This window comes from Plasmodium gallinaceum, assembly GCF_900005855.1.
Source record: "Plasmodium gallinaceum strain 8A genome assembly, contig: PGAL8A_v1_87, whole genome shotgun sequence".
Taxonomy (NCBI): Eukaryota; Apicomplexa; class Aconoidasida; order Haemosporida; family Plasmodiidae; genus Plasmodium; species Plasmodium gallinaceum.
In genome coordinates, this window is record NW_021628251.1 from 1,760,984 (window position 1) to 1,773,025 (window position 12,042).

Here is a 12,042-nt window from a genome sequence, read left to right on the forward strand (position 1 = left end):
TTATTATTTGTTTTTTTTTTTTTTTTTTTTTTTTTTCTTTCTAATATGTATTTAAATAATACTTTCACATTAAAATTTTTTTTTTTTTTTTCAATTTTTAAATATACTAATTCTTAATTTGTTAAAGTTAAAAAAATAATTCAGTAATTCTAAATTATATATTTATCTATAATTATGAAATTATATTAAATTAAAAAAAAAAAATTGTTTTTAATAGGAATGATATAAATATCTAAATTTTTAATGAACACTGATTTTAGAGTTTCATAAAAAAGGCTGATAGCTTCTTTTTATATTCCTAAGAATAATTCCTTTCTTGTTCTTTTGTATTAAGAGATCTTTTGAAGTGAAGATAATATAAACATTAATAAATATTATTAATTATTCTAATTTTTAATTATAGTGATTTGTAAGAAAATATTTATATATTTAAAAATAGTATTAAATGAATTTCTTATAATATATATTTTATTTTTTAAGAATATACTTTTTAATATTTGTTAAGCTACATATATGTCTTTTTATTTTTTTAGTGTTCTTAAAATATAATAGCACTACGAAATTTCACTAACGTATATTTTCACATCAATAATGTAACATTCTTACTATTAATATTTTTGTTTTTTGTTTAAATTGAAACTTAAATTTCTTAAAAAGTTTTATATATTTTTAAAAATAAACATTATAGAAAATACGTTGCGATGTATGTTCAATTTATAATTAAAATTTAAAATGTGTGTAAATTTATGAGCCTTGATATTGTACTATTACAAAATAATTTTTTTTTTTTATGCTACTTACAAAAAGTATTCTTTAAAAGTCTTATACATCCACTTTTTATAACTTTTTCTAAATTATATTTAATTTAAATTTTTATTTTATTATAAAGAAAATTTTTTATTAAGATTTAAATAAAATTTAAATTATAAAATATTTTTGATATACCATGAACAACATTAACAAATAAATTGTTTTTAATGTACCATGAATGACAATTATATATAAATTATTTTTGTTGAAAAGTATGGTTTTTTTTTTTTTTTTTTTTATTAATATATCTTCTACATTTTATATTCATATAATTTACCCAGTTGTATGATTCTCTTAATTTGTGATTATCAGGTGACTATTAAAAATTTACTTATATCCTCAGTTAATATAGAAATATATTTATAAAAATACTTTATATTTAATAATTTATATCAAAAAAGATTTATCTCTTTTTAAACATAGTAAATAAGAACTAAAATAATATAATATAAAATTTAAAAATATGTATTACTCACTTTGTGCATCCATAAGAATAAGCATATAGGATTTTTATTAGGTTTTTAATATTCTATTTAAAGAAATTTAATAATTTAGATTATGAGTAACCTAAAAATCCTTTTCAAAGTGACACTTTTTATATCAACGTTTATTTATGTTTTATCTTTATATTATTCTCTTTATCTATTATATAATAAATAGGATTTTTTTAATTTTGATCACATTCATTTATTTATTTTAATTTTGAAAATTTTATTAGAATGGTAGATATAAATAATTTTTTTTATTTTATTACACAATTTTTTTTCTTTTCCTTTTTTTTTCGAAAAGTTATAAATTTTGTTCTAACATATTACAATACTTTTTTACATTAAAATAATTATTAATTATAAAATTATCACACAATAATTCTTCATTTTTGTTTTTTTTCTATTCATACAGAAAAATAATTAATTTTGAATATTTTATAGCTTTACTATTTTTAAAAATAATATTTATCAAATCCTTTTCATTTTTTGAATACTAAAGAATAAAAAAAAAGAGATAAGAGAAAAAAAAACATGAAAATGGGTGTATTGTAATTTCATATTAACAAAAGAATTCGTTATTAAAATAAAGTTTTAATAAGTATTCTTTAAATATTGAAAAGATATGTTTTTCGTTTTCGTTTGTCCCAAATTAAATTTGAGTGAGTGAACATTTATTTAATGATTACAATGTCATTTTATATATATCAAGAAAAAAATACCCTCTATAATGAATAAATTCTTTTGATTTTCCTTAAAAATAAAAATATGGAAACATCTTAAAACATAGTTAATATTACTTAGTTTAAAATATAAGTATTTATATTTGAAATAAGTTTGTAGTTATATCTTTGTTGCTTTTTATTAAAATTCTCTAAAAATAACTATAACAAAAATAATAAGATGTTAACAGTTGTAACTTTTTCAAAAGGAAAGTTCGAAAAATAATTCTTAAAACTTGTGTTATATACATTTTAATGAATATTTGAAATATCAACATAAATAATTGAATTCAAAAAATTTCTATTTTCATACTTAGATGAAGTAATTTTTTCATAATTTTGTTACGTGTTTTTAATCTACAAAAATATGTATGAAATAAAAAAAGAAGAAAATTCACATTTTTTCCTGTAATATTCATATTATGCACATTTTCTTAATATTCTATTTAATAAATTGATATATAATTAATTAGAAATATGATATAATATAATACTTTCTAAATAATATTCTTAACAGTGAATGTGTGTGCATATAAGTTTTACAGTATAAATTTTTTTTTTATTTTTATTCTAACGTATAAACTTATTACTACATATATCATTCATAAAAAAAATATTATATTGTAAAATAAATACAAAATATAAACAAGGATATTAAAATTTTTTTTTTTATTAACACTATATTATGGATGTAACAAAACTAAAAGGAAACATAAGACATACAACATTATAATATATAAAAACTTGAAAATATAGAAATATAATAAAAAAAATAGCTATTTAAGAAAAAAAAAAAAAATAAATAATATTATGTATTTTTTTTTTTTTTTTTTATTACATTTTAATAAAAAATGTCATTAAATAACTCATACTTCTACATAATATTATTTTTTTTTTCTCCCTTAAATTATAGCTTTTTTTTTTTTTTCTTTTAATTTTGCGTAGTTTTTAAATTCTTGTATTGCCTTTTTTTCGTCCGTGCAAGGAAGGTAAAAAAAATATAATTTTTTTTTTTTTTCAGACAAAAAAAAAAAAATGAATGAAATATAAAAATTTTAAGTCGGTGCAGGAATAAAACTTTCATTTAGCATAAAATTTCTTTGAAGTGATTTAAATATTTATTAATTCTAAAGTTTACATATTTTTTTTTTATTTTTTAAATTCATAAGGGACCTTCAGTAAAAAGTTTGAATATACATTCTGTATGTGTATTAATATTATATATATATGCATTGATATATATATATATATATGTGTTTTTAAATATAATAAATTTATGGCGATTTAATTTTTATTAGTTTTTATGTGACTATAACATATGTATAAATTTATTTTTCCATTTTTTTTTTTTTTTAAAGAAAAAAAAATATATTATGATGTAAATTATAAAAATGAATAGTTTCCTCGTATGCATACATATGTGTTACTTTAAAAACATAATTAAAATTCATTCAAAATTTAATAATTTTTAATATTTTTTTTCAATATTCTCATAATATATAAATTTACAATAATTTGCATTTGTGATAAGTTAAACTTTTTAAATAAAAAGTTCATTAAAGTAAAAAATTTGTATTTTTTTTTTTTTTTTTATTAAAATATACATAGATATTATTTTATATTTTTAAATACATATATGTGTTTTATTTATTCACACCTTACTTTTTTTTATCGTATATTTTTATTTATTTTTATTTTTTTTAACACTATGCTATATAAGTAAAATATATTTATCTGTCAAATAATTTTAAAGGAAAAAGATATTAAATAAGTAATAATTAATATGATATGAAATCATATATTTTTTTTTTTTTTAATATTAAAAATATATATTTGACTATATAACAGTATATATTAAAAAGTAATCCAACAAAAATAATGAAAACGACTAGTAGTAGTGTAAACTCATTTAGCTTACATGAAAATGAGAACAAAATATTAGAAAAAAATAAAACATCTATTGATTATATAAAAAATAAATACAAAAATAACAACAATTTAAATTACATTAACAGAGATAAAAATTGTAAAGAAGAGGAAGAAGATAAAGGAAAAGAAGTAACTGATATAGAAATTGAGGTAGAAAAAAAAAATAAAAAAGTAAATAGTACTAACGTAATTTTAAGTAAGAACAAATGTAAGAAACCTGTAGATATTTCAATAGAAAATGAAAATAGTTTTATTAGTAGATACAAAAATACTTATACAAAAGATATAAATTCAAATAATGAAATTAGACAAGATAAGAGTAATAATTCATTAGCAAACAAATTAAAAAATGTTAATAAAGATAGTAAATTCACAACAAATAAAAATTATGATTTTATAAATAATACAAAACTCAGTGAATATTCTATCTTTAAAAATGAAAATAGTAATTATAATAGAAATAAAAATAATGTTAATGCATCAACAAAAAATTCTAACGATAACGGTAGTTTTAAGAGAAAGTTTTATGCAGTTGAAAAAAAAAAAAACAATAGGCATATAGATTTAGAAACATATGAATCAGTGTATAACTCTAATAAAAGTATGCAATTTTAAATTAGTTTATGTTTTTAGTTTATATATAAATAAAAATATGGATAAATAGTTTAAAGTTATATTCATGAAGTAAAATTATTTCATTTTTTTTTCTCTTAAATATAGATAGTGAGAATATATATATTTTTTTATTATACGAATTTTTCTTTTTTTTTTTTACTTTTTTAGAACTTACACTAAGGAGACAAAATTCAGAAAATATTCATAATTCATCTAGCACGGTAAATGATTTTTTATAATAAATATTTTCTTCTATTTTCATGTTAAATTTGCTATTATCTTTATTATTTTATTATTGCTGAACTATATAAAATTATTTGACATTTTACTACACGTGCAAAGTTATTTGCAATTATTGTTATATAATTTTTATTAAGTATGAATATATTTATTGTTAACATTAAAAATTTATATTATCATATATAAATATATCAGTATTTATTATATGACTCCTTATCTTATTATTCTATCTTTTTTTTTTTGGTTTTATTACATTTTTAATTTTTAGGATTTAAAAGAAAAAAATAATGGCAATAACATCTCAGAAGATAGTGATAATATAAATAAAGAAGAAAAAAAAATGAATAACTATGAATTGTACAAAAATAATATGAATAATGGAGATTATTTAAGTAATTTAAAAGGGGCTGATATCAAAAATTTGTTCTTTAAGAATGATGATAAAAAAGACAACGAAGAATATAAAGAAAAAAATTTTCCATATGGTAATAGAAATTATAAAGAAAATATTAATAATCATGAAAATTTATATAAAGGTAATATTAGATATAATTCTACAACAACTAGTGAATTTCCAAGAAATAATAACACAAATAAGATAGACATGAATTTATTATATAATAATGATATTGAACAACTGAACTCCAATACACCTGTTTATAATGATACAAATAAATTAAGCGATTTACAAGAAAAATATAAAAATAATTTCTATTTTGAAAAAGGTTACACTAATATGAATGATGTCAAAGAAAAGGAAAACAGTAAAATAAAAAATGATACAATATTCTCTAATAATATGATGTACAATGAAAATAATTTAAAAAATGGATTGAGGAGTAATTATATAAACAGTATAATAAATAATAGAAATATGAAAGAAAACAATACAAACGAAAAAAATGATTCTAATGAAAAGGAATTAGATATGTTTAAAAATTTAAATTATAATAATGACAAAAACAAATCAGAAAACACAAATGATATAAACAATAAAAAAAAAAAAATTCTGGAAAATTTAATGAATATGAATAATAATAAAGATGAAGATAAAAGCATAAATGGTTTTAATTTGAATGATATAAAAAATAATTATATAGACAATTTTTATAAAAAAAAAAATACCATAAATATAGAATTTAAAAATGCTCATAAACGTTCTAGCTCAAGCAATGTAAATATAGGAAAACAAGAAACAGAAAAATATAGTAATTATTTAAATTATATGGATGATACAGAAACCAAAATAATTTATAAAGAAAAAGAACCCATAAATATTTTAGGTTATGAAAAATATTTACAGATGAGAAATGATAATAATGATAATTTTTTTAAAAGTAAAATAAATTATTTAAACATTAATGATTTAAATAAAAATAATTTTAATAGTCCACTAGTTAATAATAATGCAACTTTGAAAAATAATAATGATATAACAAATATAGGAGGAAATTTTGATTTGAATGAATTAAAAAGTAAACATTTAAATAATTTTAATAATAATTCAGAAGAAACGAAAAAATTAAGTAAGAAGGAGATATATTTTGATGATAAAAATGAGAATAATCAAAATATTATGAATGAAAAAAATAAAATTCAGCCTTTAATAAGTAATTATGAGGATTTATTTTCTTTTGATAAAAATATTAGAAAAAAAAATGATTTTAAAAATATTGTGTGCGTATGCCAAGCAAGTAAACAAATGGCTCGATTACAAATTCACATGGAAGAGAATAGACAAATGCTAGAAACTGAAAAAAATTTACTGAAAAAAAGAAAGGATAATTTTGAAAAAAAAGTAGAAATGTTAGCAGAGAAAGAAAAAGAAGTTGAAAAAATTCATTCACAAATTAAAGAAAAAGAGATAACAGTAGAAAAAAAAAAAAATGAAATTGAAGAGAAGGAAAAATACATAAATTCCATAAAAAATAAATATGACAATGCTCAGAAAGAACTTTTAGAAAAGATGAACGAATGTATTACTATCGAAAATAAATGTAAAAGCAAATTATATGAATACGATGAAAAGTTTGGCCAATTTAATAAGAAAATAAAAGAAATGGAAGAAAGAGAAAAGGAAATAGAAAATGAAAGAAAAAATATAGAAAGGAAAGAAAAAATGCTAAATAATAATAAAAAAGAATTAGAAGAAGAAAAATTAATAATTATGAAAGAAAAAAATGAGCTTGAAATATTAAAAAAAGAATTAGAATCATTAGAAAAAGAAAAGAAAAAAATTATTGAAAGTGAATATAATAACTTGCAAAATAAGGAAGACGAATTAAGAAGAAATGAACGAAATAATCTTATTAAAGAAAAAGAATTAAAAAATAGAATTGATAGGTATAATGATTTAATTGATGAATTAAATAAAAATAAGAATGAGTTTGAAAAGGATAAAATAAAAATACTAGATGATTTGCAAGAAGAAAGGTTGAAATTCTTAAATGAAAAAAAGCAGTTTCAGATAGAAATAGAGCATGAAAAAAATAATTTAAAAAAAGAAAAAGAAAACGAGGTAAATTATATGAAAGAAGAATTAAAAAAAGAAAGAAATTTAATGATTGAAGATATAGAAAGAATGAAATTAATTATGTTGGAAGACATTGAAAATACTAAAAATATGATGTTAGAAAATATTGAAAAAGAAAAAAAAATATTAAAAGATGAAATAGAAAATGAAAAAATAGTAATGAAAAAAAATTTAGAGGAAGAAAAAGAAAAATTTAAAAGTTTAGTTGAACATAAGTATAAGGAAAATTATGAAAATGATAAATCTATATTAGAAAAAAAATATGAAGAAGAAAATAACAAATTGCAAAACGAAATTGGAAATGAAAAAAAAAAATTAAGTAAAGATAGAGACAATTTTGAGCAACAAAAAAAAATATATGAAGAAGAATTTAGAAACAAATGTGAAAAGTACGAAAGTAGCATTCAAAAAAAATATGAAATTATGGAAGATGATAATAATAAAATGAAATATCTTATAATGAAAGAACAAGAAGAATTAGAAAATTATAAAAAGACTGTTTATTTAGATATAGAAGAAGAGAAAGAAAAATTATATGTACAACAAGAAAAGATAAATTTAGAGAAAGAAAATTTATTAGTAGAAAAAGAACAAATTGAAATAGAATTAAAAAATTATAAGAACTTTAAAGAAAAAGAGGAAAACGATATAAAAATTCGTATTATAAATTTGTCACAGCAACAGGAAGATTTGAATAAAGAAAAAGAAAGCTTGGAAAAAGAAAAAGAAGAAGTAGAAAAGAGAAAATTTGATTTAGATGAAAGAGAAGAGGGGTTAAATAATGATAAGAATCAAATAGAAGAATCACGTAAAATATTTGATCAACAATTAGAAAAAATAAAAAAAAACAAAGAGGAATTATTAAATTATGATAAAGAATTGAAAACAAGAGAAATAAATTTAATTGAAAAAGAAAAAGAGTATAATAAAAAGGAAGAAGAATCAAATAAGAAGAGAGAGTTACTTAATGCATTTGATAATGAACTTAAAGAATACAGCGCTAAATTACAAGCTAGAGAAAAGAAACTTAAAGAAAAAAAGAATGAATTACAGAAGGTTAAAGATCAGCTAATTAATTACAAAAATAGTTTAAAACAAAAAGAATCACAATTTCAAATGATAGAAAAGCGAGAAAAGGAATTATTAGATGAGCAAACAGTAATTCAAATAGATAGAAACAGCCTAGAAGCAGAAAAGAAACAATTTTTCTTAATGAAGGAAAAACATGAAAAAGACACCGAATTTATACAAGAACAATTAAAATTATTACATGAGCAATTAAAAAATAAAGAAAAATCTCTTAAGGAGAAAGAGAATGAAATAAATTTACTAAATAAATTGCAAGACTGTAGAAATAAAGGAGGAAAGGGGACTATAATATCCTTAAAAAATCTAGATAATAAAATGCTAAGTTCAAATATATCAAGAGCAAGTTATTCTAGAAATAAAGTGAAAGTTAAAATTATTGGAAAAAATAAGTTAGATATAATAAAAAGAAGAAATAGAAAAAAAAGTATAAATTTTAATTATAATAATCTTGAAATTAATAATAGTATTCAATATATAGATAGCATGATAAATGAAAATTTCAAAAATAAAGCTTTTTTAAAATATAATAACGATAATTTAGTTTTGTCAGGTGCAAATTTTTCAACAGACAAAGTGAACAATGAAATATATAATCATTCAACAAATAAAATAAATAATAATACAGGTTCCAAATACTTGAATGATAAGGCAAGTTATGATAACCAGGAGAAAATAGATGGATTATATAATATAAATGATAAAAATAATTATAATAATAATATTTCAAATAATTCAAAAAAAAATATAATGAATTATGCGATTAATGTAAATAATGATGCTGGAAGCACTATTACTAGTAATAATGAAAATAGTTCAAATAGGAACTATATGAATAGGAATAATAATGAGGATGTTGATCATTACAATAATAATAATAATAATAATAATAATAATAAGGATAATAATAATTATAAAAATAATTTGAATGATGCAAAAAACTATTCTGATATTAATAATTTAACTGATAGATCTAAAAATAATTTTGAGAATCATTCATATAAGCATATTCAAAATTATAATTTGAGAAATGACGATTTTACAAAAAAAGATTTTGTGAATGAAATATCTATTGAAAATTTGGAAAATTATAAGAATATAGATAATAATAACAGTGATGTGAATGAATATTTAAACAATTATAATAATGATAATAGAAATTATAGTGAACAAAATAATAAAAACGATAAAAAAAATATAAAAAATATTATTTCATATAATAATAATATAAATGAAAAAAAAAATGATAATGTAAATATATTAAATAATAATAATAATGAGTACATATATTCAAATAATAATACTAAAAACACAAACAATTATGAAAACGATTTTCGATCGGATATAAATATTATGCATTGTGATGAAAATGAAGATAATAAAAAATATAATAAACAAAATAAAGAGTATATAAATAATAATAAAAAAAATAACTTTGTTTCTAATAATTTTTATAATAATAGTTATAATATAAATAATTTAAATACCAATATTAAAATGGGTATTAGTAATTTGAACGATACTTCAAGTTCTAAAAATAATTTAGGTTCTGATTTTAAGGAAAAAAAAGAGCAAACAAATATGTTATCGTCATTAAATGTAAATAATTTAATAGAATCTGATTTGATTGATATGAAGAGCAATTTTGAATATTATTCTGATAAACAAAATAATAAATATGATGATTTAGAGATATTGGATTATAATAAAAAAGATGGAGCAATGTTAGAATGTAATAATATTATAGAAAATGATATTGATCATGATGTTTTATCTATTGATAATATAAATAAAAACATTAATTGTATTAATAATAATGTTGATAATATAAATAACAATATAAATAATATAAAAGATAATATTCTTAAAATTAATAGCAATGTGCATAATAATGATATTCCAAACAGAAACAATAATAATGATGAAATATTAAAAAAAAATAAAAAGAATCAATCATCCCTGAATAAAATTGATAATTTAGTAAATAAAAATATGCAATCAATAAATCATTTATCATCATTAATGCAAAGCACAAAAAAAAAAAATATTCCACTTAGTCAGTTAAATGATAATTTTAAGAATTATAATTCATTAAAAAATAACAAGAACGTTAATAACGATAATTTTTCTAATGAATATGATTCATTAAAAAAGGAAAGTAATTTTAATGAATTTTTGGAGGATATAAACTCTGAAAAATATTTTAATTCAAGATTTGGTGAAAAATTAGATGATAATCTTTATCATAATATGAATAAATCTTTTCAAAATAAAAATATAACAGATACATATGAACATAAAAATTTATATAATAATAAAGAAATTGACATAAATGATGATATAAATATACAATTAATAAATGATAATTGTAATAATAAAAATAATAGAAGTAATAATAATAAAAATAATATAAATATTTCTTCAATACCTTTATCTAGTAATAATACGAAAATAATCCAAGAGACAGGATACAACAGTGACAGCAATGTTTTAAATAATTATAGTTATATGATAAATGAAGATAATAATTCTAAAAGAGTTAATCCACAATTTATTAATTATGAAAATGAAAACAAGTTAAAAACTCGTAACAATAGTAGTAATATTTATCATAATAGTAACAATCCACATATTTATAAAAATAACATAATACATAATATAAAAAATAGAAACCCAGAATATATAAATGATAGAATTAATAAAAACCAACATGAATCTAAAGAATTACTCTATGAAGATAATACAATTAATCATGAAAGTGTGGAAAATAATAGAGATAAAATCATAAATGAAAATCATAATAAAATGGTTTATCTTAAAAAAGTACATTTAAACAATGTAGCACTATTAAAAGAAACAAACAAAACAAATTTAAAAGATCAAGAAAGTAACAACTATTTCAATAAAAATAAAAATACACGTGATATAAATACAACAAATAATTTGAAAAATACTCAAATGAATACTCAAAACTTAACAAATGAGAATAAAAACATAAGTATAAATAATTACAGCAATAATAATAAATTCCCTAATAGATTAGAGAAAAATATAAATAAAAATGTAAATATGATAAAAATAAAGGGTTTTATGAAAGGAATACAAAATAACAAAGAATTACCTAATAATAATTCTTTAAGCGAAAATATAAATTTAAAAAATCAAAAAAATAAAAATAATATTGAATATAATAATTATAATAAGCATGTTACTAATTATAATGATAAATATTTAAATTCTAAAATTATCACAGATAATAATGATCAAGGTAAAAACAACGATATAATAGAGCAATTAGATAAAACTTTATTAAATAAATCAATTATGATGAATAAAAATAAAAAAAAATATCAGAAAAAATAATGCTTTTGATGATATAATAACCATTATGTGATAAAAATGTGTGATACATATATGATTATAATTTTTAAATAGTTTAATACAAATAGTGAAATACAAAACACAGGAAACATAACGAAAATGGTGATAAAAATAATAATGTTTTCAAAGCAGTTTTTTAAAAATAGAAAATAGTGTTGTAAATACATATATGCGCTAATTTTTCCTTAAAAATATTAAAAAATGGAAAATACTAAAAAAAAAAAAAAAAAAAAAAAAAAAA

The 12,042-nt window shown here is 17.7% G+C and overlaps 1 protein-coding gene across 1 annotated transcript; it reads left to right on the top strand.

Annotated features, from left to right (window-relative positions):
- Positions 1-3,895: 3,895 nt before the first annotated feature.
- Positions 3,896-11,783, top strand: PGAL8A_00315000 (conserved Plasmodium protein, unknown function; the record flags this gene model as incomplete). The annotated part of the gene is made up of 3 exons (XM_028672164.1): positions 3,896-4,547; positions 4,730-4,782; positions 5,070-11,783. The coding sequence occupies 3 exons, from the start codon at positions 3,896-3,898 to the stop codon at positions 11,781-11,783; spliced, it is 7,419 nt and encodes a 2,472-aa protein (XP_028528745.1).
- Positions 11,784-12,042: the final 259 nt, after the last annotated feature.